This window comes from Salvelinus fontinalis, chromosome 3 (assembly GCF_029448725.1).
Source record: "Salvelinus fontinalis isolate EN_2023a chromosome 3, ASM2944872v1, whole genome shotgun sequence".
Lineage (NCBI taxonomy): Eukaryota > Metazoa > Chordata > Actinopteri > Salmoniformes > Salmonidae > Salvelinus > Salvelinus fontinalis.
This window is the reverse complement of record NC_074667.1, coordinates 17,620,207-17,639,441: the sequence shown is the minus strand read 5'-3', so window position 1 is coordinate 17,639,441 and position 19,235 is coordinate 17,620,207. Positions and strand designations below refer to the sequence as shown.

Here is a 19,235-nt window from a genome sequence, read left to right as displayed (position 1 = left end):
GTTTGTTTCTGTTGGAGAGTTTGTCCGCCCTCTCTCTCTCTGCCGTGGTTAGAATGGATAGTTCAGAGTAACATTCAGCAATGACGGCGGTTGTCGGTCTTCGCATTCAATGATACCGAATTCCTAGCTGCAGACTAGTAATTAGTATCAAAGATTTGTTCTTATTCTGTCGGTTCAATAGTCTCAGAGTTTAACCACGTGGTATGGTTAGAATTCAGCAATCGTCTGAAACCTTAGCCCTCTCGTGGTTATCGAGGTAAGCTGGAGTCTACTCAAACCTAAGCCCTCTTGTAATTGAGAGAAGCATGGTCTGAAGATAAATTCCCATGGTGTGGGTTATATTCGGAAGAGCAGAAAGGGGCTGCCCCACGATGCCAGATCAATGTCTGTGCTCATGAGGCAGGCCTATGATTTAGTTAAACTCCAAAGGGAGTTTCCTTCATTAAACAGTTTAAAATCACATTACATAATTCCACAAATAGTTTCATCCTTACTCATTCATTTTATACAACAATTAGATGCAAGCCTCACAACTGAGACTCTTGTATAAACAGTGTTATGGTAATGTGGCTGTATTGTCTCTCATGAGTTTCACAAAATTGTACCAAACGGACCAGTTCATAGCTGGCTACTTCACTGACCGTTTATACATTCTCCAGAACATGAATAATGTTCAGTTCTCAGGTTCTGTGAGGTGGAAGAAGTTCCTTTGTTCTCTCTATGAGAACTCACTCTCTCTCTATACTGTCTGGCCATGAGGAAGAATCTCCTCCAGGAATTTATGACCTGCCTAACAGAGTCTGGTGTAGGGGGAAGAGAGAGAGGGGGATGGTGCAGAGAGAGGGGGATGGTGCAGGTCAGGTCAGCACCTCGGGAGTAAATGTCAGTTGGCTTTTCATAGCCAATCATTCAGGGTATCTCTACCGCTCCTGCTGTCTCTAGAGAGTTCAAAACAGCAGGTCTGGGATAGGTAGCACGTCCGGTGAACAGGTCAGGGTTCCATAGCGTGCAGACAGAACAGTTGAAACTGGAGCAGCAGCACGGCCAGGTGGACTGGGGACAGCAAGGAGTCATCAGGCCAGGTAATCCTGAGGCATGGTCCTAGGGCTCAGGTCCTCCGAGAGAAAGAAAGAGAGAAAAAGAGAGAGAATTAGAGAGAGCATACTTAAATTCACACAGGACACCGGATAAGACCGGAGAAATACTCCAGATATAACAGACTGACCCTAGCCCCCTGACACATAAACTACTGCAGCATAAATACTGGAGGCTGAGACAGGAGGAGTCAGGATACAATGTGGCCCCATCTGACGATACCCTCGGACAGGGCCAAACAGGCAGGATATAACCCCACCCACTTTGCCAAAGCACAGCCCCCACACCACTCGAGGGATGTTTTCAACCACCAACTTACCATCCTGAGAAAAGGCTGAGTATTGACCACAAAGATCTTCACCACGGCACAACCTAAGAGGAGGCACCAACCCGGCCAGGAAGATCTCGTCAGTGACTCAACCCACTCAAGTGACGCACCCCTCCTAGGGACGGCATGGAAGAACACCAGTAAGCCAGTGACTCGGCCCCTGTAATAGGGTTAGAGGCAGAGAATCCCAGTGGAGAGAGGGGAACCGGCCAGGCAGAGACAGCAAGGGCGGTTCGTTGCTCCAGTGCCTTTCCGTTCACCTTCACACTCCTGGGCCAGACTACACTCAATTATAGGACCTACTGAAGAGATTATTCTTCCATAAAGACTTAAAGGTTGAGACTGAGTGTGTGTCTCTCACATGGGTAGGCAGACCATTCCATAAAAATGTAGCTCTATAGGAGAAAGCCCTTCCTCCAGCTGTTCGCTTAGAAATTCTAAGGACAGTAAGGAGGCCTGCGTCTTGTGAGTGTAGCGTAACGTGGAGGTATGTACGTCAGGACCAAATCAGAAAGATAGGTAGGAGCAAGCCCATGTAATGCTTTGTAGGTTAGCAGTAAAACCTTGAAATCAACCCTTGCCTTAACAGGAAGCCAGTGTAGAGAGGCTAGCACTGGAGTAATATGATCACATTTTTTGGTTCTAGTCAAGATTCTAGCAGCCGTGTTTAGCACTAACTGAAGTGTATTTAGTGCTTTATCCGGGTAGCCGGAAAGTAGAGCATTGCAGTAGTCTAACCTAGAAGTGACAAAAGCATGGATACATTTTTCTGCATCATTTTTGGACAGAAAGTTTCAGATTTTTGCAATGTTACGTAGATGGAAAAAAAGCTGTCCTTGAAACAGTCTTGATATGTTCGTCAAAAGAGAGATCAGGGTCCAGAGTAACGCTGAGGTCCTTAACAGTTTTATTTGACACGACTGTACAACCATCAAGATTAATTGTCAGATTCAACAGAAGATCTCTTTGTTTCTTGGGACCTAGAACAAGCATCTATGTTTTGTCCAAGTTTAAAAGTAGAACATTTGCAGCCATCCACTTCCTTATGTCTGAAACACAGACTTCTAGGGAGGGCAATTTTGGGGCTTCACCATGTTTCATCGAAATGTACAGCTGTGTGTTATCCGCATAGCAGTGAAAGTTAACATTATGTTTCCGAATGACAACACCAAGAGGTAAAATATATAGTGAAAACAATAGTGGTCCTAAAACGGAGCCTTGAGGAACACCGAAATTTACAGTTGATTTGTCAGAGGATAATCCATCCACAAACTGATATCTTTCAGACAGATAAGATCTAAACAGGCTAGAACTTGTTCTTGTAGACCAATTTGGGTTTCCAATCTCTCCAAAATAATATGGTGATTGATGGTGTCAAAAGGAGCACGAGGACAGCACGAGGACAGATGCAGAGCCTCAGGACAACTGAGCTTTGGAGGATACGCAGATTTAATCTTTCTAGGACACACGTTCCGCTAGCGGAACCCCTGACAACATTCCGCTGAAAAGGCAGCGCGGGAAATAAAAAAATATGTTTTAGAAATATGTAACTTTCACACATTAACAAGTTCAATACAGCAAATGAAAGATAAACATCTTGTTAATCTACCCATCGTGTCCGATTAAAAAAATGCTTTACAGCGAAAACACAAAATGTTAGATCACCGCCAAGTCCAAAAAAACACAGCCATTTTCCCAGCCAAAGATAGGAGTCACAAAAAGCAAAAAGAGATAAAATTAATTACTAACCTTTGATGATCTTCATCAGATGACACCATGTTACACAATACATGTATGTTTTGTTCGATTATGTGCATATTTAAATCCAAAAATCTCAGTTTATATTGGTGCCATGTTCAGAAATGTCTCCAAAATATCCGGAGAAATTGCAGAGAGCCACATCAAATAACATAAATACTCATCATAAACTTTGATGAAAGACACATTTTACAAAAAATTTAAGATACACTTGTTCTTAATATCCACAACATTTATTCCACAGGACAAAACTAGGTCCAGAGTATGACTGTGGCATTGAGTGGGTCCGGAGACATGTTTGACAAAACCCACTGAGTCGATGATGGCTCTGAAAGCCTTTTGGAGTGGGTCTGGGGACTTTTCCATGTGAATATTATTATCTCTATTATCTCTATTATTATTTATATTATCTCTGTTGCCATGCACTGAATAGTGGATGCTTGTCACCTCAAACGGATGCCTTGCAAAGATGAATGATTAAACAATTGGTGAAAGTGTTGTGAACCACTTAACCCAAACAAAATAACATGAATAACAGCTAGGAAAGGAATTAAGAAATGACCAGAATCTTCCATGTCTACAGGAAGGCTCCATTTGTTTCAGTTTTAGTTCCTTTCCAACTCTTTATCAACTTAGAAAAATTCTTAAAGCCGTCAGTGGCTGGATGATGTCTGACTCACTCTGTCTCACACAGCCAACCATCCACCAATCACACGCCAAAGTCGATACTACTCCCGACCCATATTCATCTTACATAATTTTGTCCCAGCTTTGTCTGGGGGTCCCCAATGACAGGTTTGAAAAAAGCTGATCTCGGTCACACTTCCTCACAACCTAGGATGCAGCTGCCCTGAGGTGGCTGAGGCATTTTCCCCCCACAAATTGTTTTCCTTATTTTTATCATCTTTTCAGTTGTTTTACTTTCAGCTAAAATTGTATTTTAAGTGGTGGCTTGTATTGCCCCTATTTTTTCTTTGCCTGTGGTCAGTGCAGCATGGTCTAGGGGCCATGCCGTATCCAGCACTTAACCATGAAAGCCTTTCAAGCAGAGACTGGCCCAGCTGCCAGCAGGCACTGAGCTGTCAATTGGTTTGATTTGAATTCTTCTAATGGAGTTGTGAGCTGTGAAACGTCAGCCTAAAATGTTTTGATTGCCCCCAACCCTGTACACATCAATTTACAGAAACATCAATCTCCGGCGAAAAGAACAAAACAAATGCAGAACATGCGTTTGGACGTTTGTGGCTATGGAAGCCCTTTCTGTTTGTTTCGACACAGTCAATATTTCTGTTGTAATTCATTGCCAATATTTTATGGCTGTGGCACACAGCAGTGTGTAGCTAATTCAAATGCAGACGGAAATTTACTGGTGGGACCAACAGAACTGACATTACCGTTCTGTTCTTCTTCACTATTGCAAAGCATTGCATATGCCCGGAAATGACAATATTGTGTTTTGTTCATAACAATAATACCTTAAATCGAATACTATTATTGGCATTGGTACTAGTTAAGCTACCACTGTGTTTTCAGCCCACACAACAATGTGGCATTATGTTTACCTTTCTATCCTGCATTCCTACTCTTCCTTTCTTTTTACAATAAGACAACTTTTCACTACGGACTAGTATACCAATTAAAATTATCTTTACTGTTTGCAATGCTGGCCTTCCCGAATGACATTCTATCAGAAATACTGGAAAAAGTAGCTTGCAGGTTCACATTTATTTTCTATATAAAACAGTTGTCGTGTCTCGGCCTGTCATCTCATTTAATCAGTCAATTTTATCAAATCGATGACCTAACATTTAATTGATTGTGATTAGAATTAAACCATGCAACAATTAACTAATTAATAACTTGGGGCACCACGGAAGAGTGTTTATAGAGTTGCTGTCTTCTGAAGATATTTTATATCAATAGCAGTCAATTATTAATCGTCACCTTATTGAGTCTCATTCTGATTCTCCTAAAGTACTTAGTTATCTGCACGAGCCATGGCAAGCAAGTTTTATCAGCAATACACAAATTGGCTTAATTATTATTTACTAAATACCTAAATAATCACACAGAAATACATGTATATACACAGGATAGATCATACATCGATTTATAATCATGTCAGGAAAAGTCCCTAGATGACTAACCCAATATGACGGCTGGTTACACAAAGGAGGGATTGGGTTCGAATGAAAGCGCGGGAAGGCTGAGGGACAAAGGAATTGGGTCTCTATCGGACCTTGAGAAGCTATATTACCGTAAACACAGACTCTTATGCATTCTAATAACCGCCCATTCGGAAAAAGAAAATGTAAGACATATATTTACTCTGAGCTGCGCTTCGATAGATGGATCGAAGATGGAAGACGGGTTTGCCCAGCAGAGATCCCCATTGTTCTTTGAAGAATATTTCTGGTCGTAGTGTTGTACAACGGATACGTTGAAGTACCCTGTCGTTCTTAGGAGATTGTCTGTCCTTTCCTAGGACACGTGCGCCTATTTAGGAGGCTAAAATTACATTGAATCTATTCACATATTTAAACATTTAAATTGCACAACAATTCCATTTGACCCAACAGGGCAACGCCATGACACAGTCTATGAACCAACTGTGTTTGAGTTTCCTGTGTTGTATATTGTAAATATTTCCACACTGAGGTTGGAATAATACTGTGAAAATTATGATAAAAAAATGATTTGTGTTTATTTTTGACAATTTTAATTGAAAACAATCACAGTTAGGAACTTCATTGTTACCCAGAAATGATTTGATATTGAGATAAAATTGGCTCCATTGGACCTTTAAAAGCATTTTGTTCATAATAAACTCATCAAAAAAATTAAGTCCGGACCCTGTTTTTCAAAGATAATTCAAAGAAATCCAAATAACTTCACAGATCTTCATTGTAAAGGGTTTTAACACTGTTTCCCATGCTTGTTCAATGAAGAAGTCTTCTGCCGAAGCTTGATTTTGTGAATATATGGATAAAATCTGCCGACCCTGATGTATTTATGCTTTCTGAAACCTGACTTAAAAAATCTATTACAGACAAAAAAATATTGCCATAAATGGTTACAAAGTTTTTCGTACAGATCGTAAATCTAAGAGTGATGGTGTTGCTGTATACGTAAAAGACAAGTTCTCGGTGGTTCTTCTGACTTCTGTTACTAAACATTGAGAAAAACCTGTATAAATAAAGGTTAAAAAAAACAAAAAAACAAGAACAATTAATGAACATGCACCTGTGGAATGGAGGTTAAGAAACTAACAGCTTACAGACGGTAGGCAATTATGGTCACAGTTATGAAAACTTAAGCCACTAAAAAGGCCTTTCTACTGACTGAAACTAAAGAAAGATACCCAGGGTCCCTGCTCATCTGTGTGAACGTGCCTTAGGCATGCTGGAAGGAGGCAAGAGGACTGCAGATGTGGCCAGGGCAATAAATTGCAATGTCCGTACAGTGAGACGCCTAAGACAGCGCTACAGGGAAACAGGACGGACAGCTGATCGTCCTTGCAGTGGCCGACTACGTGTAACAACACCTGCACAGGATCCGAACATCACACCTGCGGGACAGGTACAAGATGGCAACAACAACTGCCCGAGTTACACCAGGAACGCACAATCCCTCCATCAGTGCTCAGACTGTCCACAATAGGCTGAGAGAAGCTGGAAGCCTGTCGTAAGGCAGGTCCTCACCAGACATCACCGGCAACAACGTTGCCTATGGGCACAAACCCACCGTCGCTGGACCAGACAGGACTGGCAAAAAGTGCTCTTCAATGACAAGTCGCGGTTTTGTCTCACCAGGGGTGATGGTCGGATTTGCGTTTATCGTTGAAGGAATGAGCGTTACACCGAGGCCTGTACTCTGGAGCGGGATCAATTTGGAGGTGGAGGGTCCGTCATGGTCTGGGGCGGTGTGTCACAGCATCATCGGGCTGAGCTTGTTGTCATTGCAGGCAATCTTATCGCTGTGCGTTACAGGGAAGACATCCTCCTCCCTTACCATTCCTACATGCTCATCCTGACATGACCCTCCAGCCTGACAATGCCACCAGCCATACTGCTCGTTCTGTGCGGGATTTCCTGCAATATAGGAATGTCAGTGTTCTGCCATGGACAGCGAAGAGCCCGGATCTCAATCCCATTGAGAACGTCTGGGACCTACTGGATCGGAGGGTGAGTGCTAGGGCCATTCCCCCCAGAAATGTCTGGGAACTTGCAGGTGCCTTGGTGGAAGAGTGGGGTAACATCTCACAGCAAGAACTGGCAATTCTGGTGCAGTCCATGAGGAGGAGATGCACTGCACTACTTAATACAGCTGGTGGCCACACCAGATACTGACTGTTACTTTTGATTTTGATCCCTCCTTTGTTCAGGGACACATTATTACACTTCTGTTAGTCACATGTCTGTGAAACTTGTTCAGTTTGTCAATTTTTTTCCATCTTGTTATGTTAATAGAAATATTTACACATGTTAAGTTTTCTGAAAATCAACACAGTTGACAGTGAGAGGACATTTCTTTTTTTAAGGAGTTTATAGATGGTGTTACATTTTTCACTCTGCTCTTACAGATCACCTATAAGGCTCTGAGCTCCTTGGACCCCAGTGCAGACCTGACCACCCAGCGTGGCAGGGTGTTCAAGTTACGCAACGAGACCCAACACCTGTTTATGGGGCTCTACCCGGGCACCACCTACTTCTTCACCCTCAAAGCCAGCACCAACAAAGGCTTTGGACCCCCTGTAACCACCCGCATCGCCACCAAGATAGCAGGTGAGGGATACTTGTTCAGAGCAGATAGTAGTAGTGATGTTTCATTGGTATCCTAAATTCACATACATACAGCTGCAAGCAATATGACATAAATGACATGATACATGCACCATTTTACTATAGCAGTTTTGTTCTTTTCATTTTTTGTTTTTTTGCTTTGTAAAAAAAACAAAAAAAAACACTGACATTGTCAAATGCCACATCTGACTAGAGCTGTGGTGGTCCCGACATTTTGTCAGCTGGTGATTGTCAAGCAAATAACTGCCGGTCTCACGGTAATTGACCTTTAATTAACATAAACACATTTAGCATCGCCTGGCTTCCACGCGTAGCATACAAGCCACTGATGCAGACCATTGGAACATCTGCAAGTCTAATAAATACATGTAATATAGCCTACACCATCACAATAAATCCATTATTTATTTTAGACAGGTCAAAAGAAACATGATATGAAGAAAACTTGTCCTTATGTTAGGCCCTGATCTGGTTATGCCATATGGCTGTGTGCTACACTAGTTCATTTAGCAGACAATATTTGCTTAGAATTCCGTGGCATTATTTTCTATTATTTTAAAGTATGAAGAATACAATTGAACATAGCTGAATAAAAAATAAAGGATATTTCTCCAAACGATTTGAGGCGGGGTGCACATGCGGCTATTCTGTGTTGAGCGGTTAACAAAGATACAGGTACTCCTATATGCTTAATTTAGAATTGTTTATGTAAATTTAGTTGTGATACATGCAGTACCAGTCAAGAGTTTGGACACACCTACTCATTCAAGGGTTTTTCTTTATTTTTACAATTTTCTAAATTGTAGAATAATAGTGAAGACATCAAAACTATGAAATAACACAAATGGAATCATGTACTGCAGTAACCCAAAAGGTTTCAAACAAATCAAAATATATTTTATATTTGAGATTCTTCAAAGTAACCACCATTTGCCTTGATGACAGCTTTGCACACTCTTGGCATTCTCTCAACAAGCCTCATGAGGTAGTCACTTGGAATGTAGTTCAGTTGACAGGTGTGCCTTGTTAAACGTTAATTAGTGGAATTTCTTTCCTTCTTACTGCGTTTGAGCCAACCAGTTGTGTTGTGACAAGGTAGGGGTGGTATACAGAAGATAGCCCTATATGGTAAAAGACCAAGTCTATATTATGGCAGAACAGGTCAAATAACCAAATAGAAACGACAGTCAATCATTACTTTAAGACATGAAGGTCAGTCAATCCGGAGAATTTCAAGAACTTTGAAAGTTTCTTCAAGTGCAGTCGCAAAAACCATCAAGCGCTATGATGAAACTGGCACTCATGAGGACCTCCACAGGAAAGGAAGACCCAGAGTTATCTCTGCTGCAGAGGATAAGTTCCTTAGAATTACCAGCCTCAGAAATTGCAGCCCAAATAAATGCTTTACAGAGTTCAAGTAGACACTTCTCAACATCAACTGTTCAGAGGACACTGTGTGAATCAGGCCTTCCAAGCTGAATTGCTGCAGGGACAATGACCCAACACACCTCCAGGCTGTGTAAGGGCTATTTGACCAAGAAGGAGAGTGATGGAGTGCTGCATCAGATAACCTGGCCCTCACAATCACCCGACCTCAACCCATCTCAATTGAGTTGAACCGCAGAGTGAAGGAAAAGCAGCCAACAAGTGCTCAGCATATGTGATCAACCGGCTCAAATCGGTCTTATGTAGCAAAATTTGAAATAGTGTTTTTTACATTGGATAAAAGTAGAGACTTGTAGCTACAAAATGTTATATCATACACTGCATTTGAGGAACAATGGGAAAGTAATTTGAAAGTTGATAAACTTGTAAACTCACTTTTGAGAATACGGCCTTTGAATTTTTGGTACCTACTGGAGAGCTCTCCTTTGTCTACACCCATTTGGCATTGTTCACACCCTGTTAAGCCAGCCCCACCCATCTCTTTAAGGATTCAGATGTGAGGTAATGTGCTAACAGTGAGTAGTGTATTAAAGATTAAGATTAAAAGTGGTAAAAGTTGTAGCCTACAATATGGATATTATACAGGTAAACAGAAAGTGTCCAGATTAAATATTAGATTACGCTTACCCAGACACAATTGTCTAAATTGATGGGTCAAGTGAAATAAATGCTATAACCCCCAGCCACATCCAGTGGTGGAAAAAGTACTAAATTGTCTTACTTGAGTAAAAGTAAAGATACCCTAATAGAGAATCTGTCAAAAGTAAGTCACCCAGTAAAATACTACTTGAGTAAAAGTCTAAAAGTATTTTGTTTTAAAAATACTTAAGTATCAAAAGTAAGTGTAATTGCTAAAATGTACTTAAGTATCAAAAATAAAAGCATAAATCATTTCAAATTCCTTATTTAACCAGACGGCACAATTTAATTTAAATGTTTTATTGACGGAGAGCCAGGGCATACTCCAACACTCAGACATAATTTACAAACAAAGCATTTGTGTTTAGTGAGTATGCCAGATCAAATGAAGTAGGGATGACCAGGGATGTTCTCTTGATAAGTGTGTGAATTGGACAATTTTCCTGTCGAAATGTAATAAGTACTTTTTGGTGTCGGGGAAAATTTATGGAGTAAAAATTTTGGAATGTGGTGAAGTGAAAGTAAAAGTTGCCAAAAAAATAGTTAGTATAGTAAAGTACAGATACCCTCAAAAAATATTTTTACTTAAGTACTTTACACCACTGGCCACATCTTGCTAAGTGGATGGGTCTCTACAGCCACATGTTACTTGCATAACAGCAATATCAGAAAAAGTCGGAGAGCCTGTTTCTGTCCTGCCCTTGACTTTGGTGCAGGACATGTGATGTCCAAAGCCTCTTTGTCGCAAAACTCCCTGATCTTCTCAAAAAGTTATGTTTGTCTAGGTGTGTCAAGTCCAGGTGGTACTTGTACAGGCAGACCACCTATGGGAGGAAGGATGTCAGCGTTGCGCATAAGCTGAAACCTAGTCCCGACTGAGTCCAAACACTCCTTGGTGACAACAACACCAGGCTCCAGAGCATCGAAGCTGTAAAACAGGAAATAACAAAAAAATGTAGAAGACATTACAACCTTGCACACCATCAATTCACCTCCCAAGTTTAGATAAGAAGTATAACCTCATACAATGCAATGAAAACTATATTCACCTGATGTGCTGGTTCTACTTGATCTGTGGCACCTGCCTGAAGTACGGAGTCAGGTGTTGTTGCCAGCCATAGCTTTCCACCAGCACCGTACCATCGTCCAATCCAACCAGCTGTGGGATGTTGACCCCTGTCACAGTGCTGTCCTTCACAATCTCAGACAAATTGTTCACTCTGGTCTTTCTGAAGCGCTGCTTGATGAGGCCGAAGCACAGGTCGGGGGCGAACTTGGTGTGGCCTGTGATCAGGAAGTGAATGAACTTGGTCTTGTTTTGGCCACTGCAGTTATCACAATTCAGTTCCACACGTGTTTCCCCAACTCAGTAGCTGGTGAAGAAATGGTGCATGTAGTTGATGACTGCGCTGCTGCCTTTACTGGATGACATGCCTTCATCAATCAAGTAGTTGACTTGTTGTGGTATTCCTTCACAGCACACACAAAACAAGCCACACTTGCGAGGAGTTAAAAAGTAGATGGGACCTGGCTGCATAGAAGGACAGTGCACCTGCAAACAACAAAAGATCATTAAGATAAATTACAATTAATTGTCTCAACCCTGTCTTTACACAGCTCGGTGAAAGGTATTTGCCTGCCTCTTATTTATATATATATATATATATATATATATATATATATATATATATATATATATATATATATATATATATATATATATATATATATACAATTGATGCAAATGCAAATGTCTTGTTAACAAACTATAGTTTTGGCAAGTTGGTTAGGACATCTACTTTGTGTATGACACAAATCATTTTACCACATTCATCTGTACAAAAAATAGTATGCAAGTATAAACACCATGGGACCACGCAGCCGTCATACTGCTCAGGAAGGAGACACGTTCTGTCTCCTACAGATGAACGTACTTTGGTGCGAAAAGTGCAAATCAATCCCAGAACAACAGCAAATGACCTTGTGAAGATGCTCGAGGAAACAGGTACAAAAGTATCGATATCCACAGTAAAACGAGTCCTATATTGACATAACCTGAAAGGCTGCTCAGCAAGGAAGAAGCCACTGCTCCAAAACTGCCATAAAAGAGCAAGGCTACGCTTTGCAACTGCACATGGGGAGAAAGATCGTACTTTTTGGAGAAATGTCCGCTGGTCTGATGAAACAAAAATAGAACTGTTTGGCCATAATGACCATCGTTATGTTTGGATGAAAAAGAGGGAGGCTTGCAAGCTGAAGAACACCATCACAACCGTGAAGCACGGGGGTGGCAGCAACATGTTGTGTGGGTGCTTTGCTGCAGGAGGGACTGGTGCACTTCACAAAATAGATGGCATCATGAGGAAGGACAATTATGTGGATATATTTAAGCAACATCTCAAGACATCAAGACATCAGTCAGGAAGTTAAAGCTTGGTCGCAAATGTGTCTTCCAAATAGACAATGACCCCAAGCATACTTCCAAAGTTGTGGCAAAATGGTTTTAGGACAGCAAAGTCAAGGTATTGGAGTGACCATCACAAAACCCTGACCTCAACCCCATACACAATTTGTGCGGCAGAACTGAAAAAGCGTGTGCGTGCAAGGAGGCCTTCAAACCTGACTCAGTTACACCAGCTCTGTCAGGAGGAATGGGCCAAAATTCACCCAACTTATTGTGGGAAGCTTGTGGAAGGCTACCCAAAATGTTTGGCCCAAGTTAAACAATTTAAAGGAAATGCTACCAAATACTAATTGAGTATATGTAAACTTCTCACCCACTGGGAATGTGATGAAAGAAATAAAAGCTGAAATAAATCATTCTCTCTACTATTATTCTGACATTTCACATTCTTAAAATAAAGTGGTGATCCTAACTGACCTAAGACAGGGAATGTTTACTAGGATTAAACGTCAGGAATTGTGAAAAACTGAGTTTTAAATGTATTTGGCTAAGGTGTATGTAAACTTCAGACTTCAACTCTATGTGTGTGTATATATATATATATATATATATATATATATATATATATATATATATATATATATTTGAGTGTATATATATCTATCCATCTATGTCCTTAATCAGTATATTAGGAGGACATTTTGCTTACTTCAAATCAAAGCTGTAATGCATCCTGATGTCTTTGTTTGCTGGTTCAGTAGGCGCCCCCAGAGAACACTGCAGGTCTTGACAGTTGGTCTTACCGTCAGCAACCCTCTTCTGGTAGACAGACCGCTCACTCTGAACAAGCAGGTGATGCTGCTCTTGCTTCTTCAGCTTGGCTGACTTAACAGCTTCTGGCAGATTGGCAGATCTGAAGACATGATAGTTGTTCCTCTGGCACTGCCAGCACAGGTCTGTCCTAGGCTTAGTGCTTGAGATGTGGGCCAGAAATCTTCTCCACAGCCCAAAGGAAGACAGCCCAACTACACGTACCTCTGGAAAATACAGAAAACATGTGAGATCAATAAAATTAGTGCCAATCATGTTGGAGGTCAATTAAATAATAAAAACGTGTTTATGCTTTACGTACCAAGTGTTTGAGTCATTGATTTCTTGTAGAGACGCCACATTGCTGCTTTTGTCACATGGGATGGCAACAGCTTTCCACCAAAATGTTTGTGTCCTGGGTGACATCCTGGTAATACGCTTCGCAGAACATTTTGCTCTGCGCAGTTGTTGATGAAATTCACCACTCACTACAAGTCCTCATGCTTCAGGTGTAACCTGTGCTTGCTTGGGTCAGCTCTCATTTTGATGGGCGGCATTAGACCATTCTCCTTGAATGACTGGTGGAGGAGAGTGAAGCGTGTTCTACTGATGCTGAAAGACGAATTCCAGATATAAATGTTTTTGCACTATTATACAATAGATGCGAAATGGCATTCTAAGATAACATCACTACACAGTTCATACACGTAATGTTAGCTAACTAGCCAGCCATTTAACGTCAGCTAACGTTAGCCAGCTAACATCAGCCAGCTAACATCAAGCTTTAACTTAGGATCTTTTGTTTAGACATGTAGCTAGCATGCTAGCCAGCTAAACAATGACATTTAATCCCAATCCATAGAGTACTAGTGAAACGAACTGATTGCCATAGCTAGCTAAAGTTAACCAAATAGGTTCAATGTTAGCTAGTTAGTTAGCAAACATTAGGCTATAATTAGCCATGCGAAATGGCACTCCGGGAAAACATTACTAACGTTACACACAGTTCATACACTTAACTTAGTGTTAGCTAGCAAGCCAGCAATCTAACCTCAGCTAAAGTTAGTGAGCTAACAGCAAGCTTTAACTTGGTGTCTTTTGTTTAGAGGTTTAACGTTAGCTAGCTAGCTAAACAATGAACTATAATCCCAATCTATAGAGTACTAGCAAAACAAACTGATTGTCATAGTTAGCCAAAGTTAACCAAATAGGTTCAATGTTAGCTAGCAAGTCAGCCATCCAACTTTAGCAGGCTAGCTAACAGCAAGCTTTAACTTGCAATGAAACAACTTTCGGACAAAATTAGAAACGTATAATATCAGCAACTGTTGCTAGACTCGTACCAGTATACATGGATGAAAGCTTCACGGCAGACTGCAGATCCTTTCCATTTAGTTTGCACAGCTCAGAGAGAGTCAGCATGGCACAATTGTTCTCCAGAAAGTAGTTCATCATAAATTTTCCCCACTGACCTTTGTCTATATCCTAATGAATTCAGGGGAGCAATGTTATTGAGAGCAGTTGCAACACATTTGCAGTTCTCCATGGCTAACGTTATATCTTTTGAACAAACTTCAGTAGAAAGGATTATCGACGCATAACGAGCAGCTCACTTTATAGACACAAGATGCCCACTCATTATCTCAGCCAATCATGGCTAGTGGGAAGGTTCCTGTCTTTTTGTTTGGCTAAACCAACTCGGCTTGTAATTTAACAACTTTATTCCTAAATGTGTTTTATGTTCAAACGCCTCTCTGGTGACTTGCGACGTACGCCTAGTTTCCTGAAACGGGTAACATATGTGGGAACTCCTTCACGACTGTTGGAAAAGCATTCCAGGTGAAGCTGGTTGAGAGAATGCCAAGACTGTGCAAAGCTGTCATCAAGGAAAAGGGTGGCTACTTTGAAGAATCTAAAATCTAATATGTATATTGATTTGTTTAACACTTTTATGGTTACTATATGATTCCATATGTGTTATTTCATGATTTTGATGTCTTCACTATTATTCTACAATAATAGAAAATAGTACCAATAAAGAAAAACTTTTGAATGAGTAGGTGTGTCCAAACTTTTGAACGGTACTGTACATCCACACAACATAGCAAACAAACAATGAGCAATTGTTTATCATTGTGCGTCATTCATTTGAACCATGTCATTCAATGACATTCATATATAGAAATGGTGTAACACAAGCATCAAGGATGTATCTTGTTATCTCTGAAAGTTAACATTCCCTGTCTTAGTTGTCAGTCATACAATAGACTAGAGCCTTGATGGCCTACAGCATCAACACCATTCTCTTTGAATCCCTGAACGTTTTGCCATTTCTAATTTCAGTCTGCTGCGATTTATCTAATCAAGGTTGTCCTATGAATGTTTTGGAGATAATGAAGATTGGGGAAGACGTGACATTTTAGAGAGATGGCACTATCGTGACGTGTACAGGGCAAAGTTTTCACACCAACACGCTTGTGTTCGGGTACATCTTTAAAAAGGTCAATCTTTAGCAATGGCTTCATGGACAACATTGACTTAAATCCATAGATGGAGATGGTCTGTTTAGGTACTGTGACTGTATGCCAATACTCTATTGTGCATTAGCTTTAGAAATCACAGGGCTGAATCCACTATTTTCATGATGTCAGGGGACCAAGTGTGTTGATTGTGTGATTTAAAGATAATAATTCGAAAGGGGTTGTGTTCATTAGGAAACAAAAGTAACAAAACAGACTCAATCATATTTGTTTTTCATTGCAAAACATTTTTGCTTTTTCCGTTGCGTGCCCTTATGAACACAACTCTGTTTCACACCCTCTGAATCCTTCCCCACTAGCCCCATCAATGCCGGAGTACGAGACAGACATTCCCCCTTTGAATGAGACGGACACCACCATCACAGTTCTGCTGAAGCCTGCGCAGTCCAGAGGAGCTCCCGTCAGGTACCACACTATGCCATCACTTCAGTCAGGTCCATTATGTCTGCAGTATGGTAAGTTAGTTACATGTCCAGGTGTCTCCATTTTGGAAGTGTTTACTTCAACCTAGTCTGTTTTTCTCTGCTTCAAATGTGGAAACTCGTGCATAAAGCCTAACCATTTTGGGGGGTTAGCATTATGGAGATGTCAGATTGGCAAAATAATGGTGTTTGGGAAGATTGTATATTTGGTTGTTTTTACTGCTTATCTGCACAGTAAGAAATTAATTGGTAATACACAACACATGATAGTGCAGTTAACATTTACACAAGGTTGCACAAGGTTCAACCAAAGTATTCTTTCTCTAAAAAGACAAGCATTTACAAGCATTTATTCCAACCTTGAAATGGATCACCAAAGTCCACATAATCACACGACAAACTATCACCCTCATGCACTTAAGGAGATCACGAATATCATGGACACATTAGAACTAATGGATATATGGAGGCTTAAAAACCCTGAGCTAGTGAGATACAGCATACAGTACATGGAGAAAGGATTAATCAAGCTAGTCATCTTGACTACTTTCTTGTGTCCTTCTCACTGGCTCCAAAAGTTTAAAAAAAGTGTTGATAGGAGACAGAATGTGAACAAACCACCATCTAATTGGCATCCACATAACTCTTACCAAATTTCCATGTGAGCAGGGATATTGTAAATGTAATCAAAGCCTACTGGATGACAAGCTGTTTTTAACCAAGACAAAATAATTTATAACTTTTAATAGACTTTTTCCTGCATAACATACAGTACAATTTAAACGTTTGGTGTCACGTAGAAATGTCCTTGTTTTTGAAAGAAAAGCACATTTTTGGTCCATTAAAATAACATAAAATTGATTAGAAATACAGTGTAGACATTGTTAATGTTGTAAATTACTATTGTAGCTGGAAACAGCTGATTTTCTATGGAATATCTAAATAGGCGTACAGCTGCCCATTATCAGCAATCATCACTCCCGTTGTTCGAGATCTTCAGTTTCTTGGCAATTTCTCGCTTGGAATAGCCTTTATTTCTCAGATAAGAATAGACTGATGAGTTTCAGAAGAAAGTACTTTGTTTCTGGCCATTTTGAAACTGTAATCGAACCCACAAATGCTGATGCTCCAAATACTCAACTAGTCTAAATAAGGCCAGTTTTATTGATTCTTTAATCAGAAACACATGTTTCAGCTGTGCTAACATAGTTGCAAATGGGTTTTCTAAAGATCAATTAGCCTTTTAAAATGATCAACTTGGATTAGATAACACAACGTGCCATTTGAACACAGGAGTGATGGTTGCTGATAATGGGCCTCTGTACTCCTATTTAGATATTCCATAAAAAATCTGCCGTTTCCAGCTACAATAGTCATTTACAACAACAACATTGTCTACGGTGTATTTCTGATCAATTTGATGTCATTTTAATGGACAAAAAAGTGCTTTTATGTCAAAAACAAGAAACTTTCTAAGTGACCCCAAACTTTTGAACGGTAGTGTACTCTAGGTACAGCAGATCCCCTTATTGTATGGGATACTTTCGAATGTGCCTTCAGAGGCCATGCAATTCAATACTCATCTTTAAAGCAAAACCTAATTTCGGTCAAAAGAGATTAGACTAACAAAGGAAATAGTGGAACTAGCACCACAGATGGATGGCAATAAAAACAGTACATAGAGGCACAGAATAAAAACATAAAGAACTGGAGGAACTTATTCAAGAACGATCAAGAGTAATATATTAATAAAATAAAGCATACTGGATGGAAAATGGTTCAAATGCACCAAATTATTTTTCACTTTCGATGATGAAGATTAAAAATGTATTTGGGGCATTTTTCACCATTTTCCATCCACAAAGAATTGACAGGGGTGGCAGGTAGCCTAGTAGTTAGAGCATTAGGGCCAGTAACTGAAAGGTTGCTAGATCGAATCCCCGAGGTGACAAGGTCAAAATCTGTCGTTCTGCCCCTGAACAAGGCAGTTAACACACTGTTCCAAGGCCGTCATTGTAAATAAGAATTTGTTCTTAACTGACTTGCCTAGTTAAATAAATTTTAAATAAAAAATAAATAAAAAACAGAAACACGTTACAAATGACGGAGTGTTTCTGATCACCAAATGATATTTTGAAAGATGAAGCTAAATATTTTAAAAATATTTTCTCTTTTCAGTCTCCTCCATCCTCCATCTCCACTGAATGATAACTTTGTTTACCTAATAATAGTGTAAAATTAATAACTGTACAGAAAGACTTGTGTGAAAGCCAAATTACAGAGGAGGAATTTCTTGATACAATTAATTCCTTTCAGTCTGGAAAAATTCCAGGGCTTGATGGAATACCAGTTGAGTTACAGTATATCAAACATTTTTTTATATACTCAAAGATCCACTATTCACATGTTTTACCGACTATAAAAATGGTAGACTATCAAATACACAGCAAGATGGTCTGATTTAAATATTACTAAAACAGGACCCAGGTGGTAAGTGTAAAGAACCAGTCCATTTATAAAACTGGAAGCCCTTTACATTTCTATACATAGCGCATATAATTAAAATGGTTTTATTGGATATTATTCATCCTAATTAGACAGGTCTTTTTACATTAAACAATACATTGGAGATAATATAAGACAATTACTTGAAACGATGAAAACATGATTATTTTTTTTTAAACAGGCCTGGTCTTCATAGTAGATTTTGAAAAGACCTTTGATAAAGTACGACTACAATTTGTGTACACTGTACAAAACATTAAGAACACCTTCCTAATATTGGGTTACTCAGAACAGACTCAATGTGTCTGGGCATGGACTCTGCAAGCTGTCGAAAGCGTTCCGCAGGGATACAAACCGGTGCACCTGGCACCTACTGCAATACCCTGTTCAAAGGTACTTAAATATTTTGTGTGCCATTCAACCTCTGAATGGCACACATACACAATCCATGCCTCAATTGTCTAATGGTTAAAAATCCTTCTTTAA

At 40.0% G+C, this 19,235-nt stretch overlaps 1 protein-coding gene across 23 annotated transcripts in view; it reads left to right on the top strand.

The window, feature by feature from the left end:
• LOC129840290 (receptor-type tyrosine-protein phosphatase T-like) overlaps positions 1-19,235 on the top strand; it is a 448,617-nt gene that overhangs the window by 292,749 nt on the left and 136,633 nt on the right. For all 23 annotated transcript variants that reach the window (XM_055908070.1, XM_055908143.1, XM_055908060.1 and 20 more), the window contains 2 exons: positions 7,764-7,965; positions 16,122-16,227. In XM_055908070.1, coding sequence (XP_055764045.1) covers positions 7,764-7,965; positions 16,122-16,227 — 308 coding nt within the window. The remainder of the gene's footprint in view (positions 1-7,763; positions 7,966-16,121; positions 16,228-19,235) is intronic.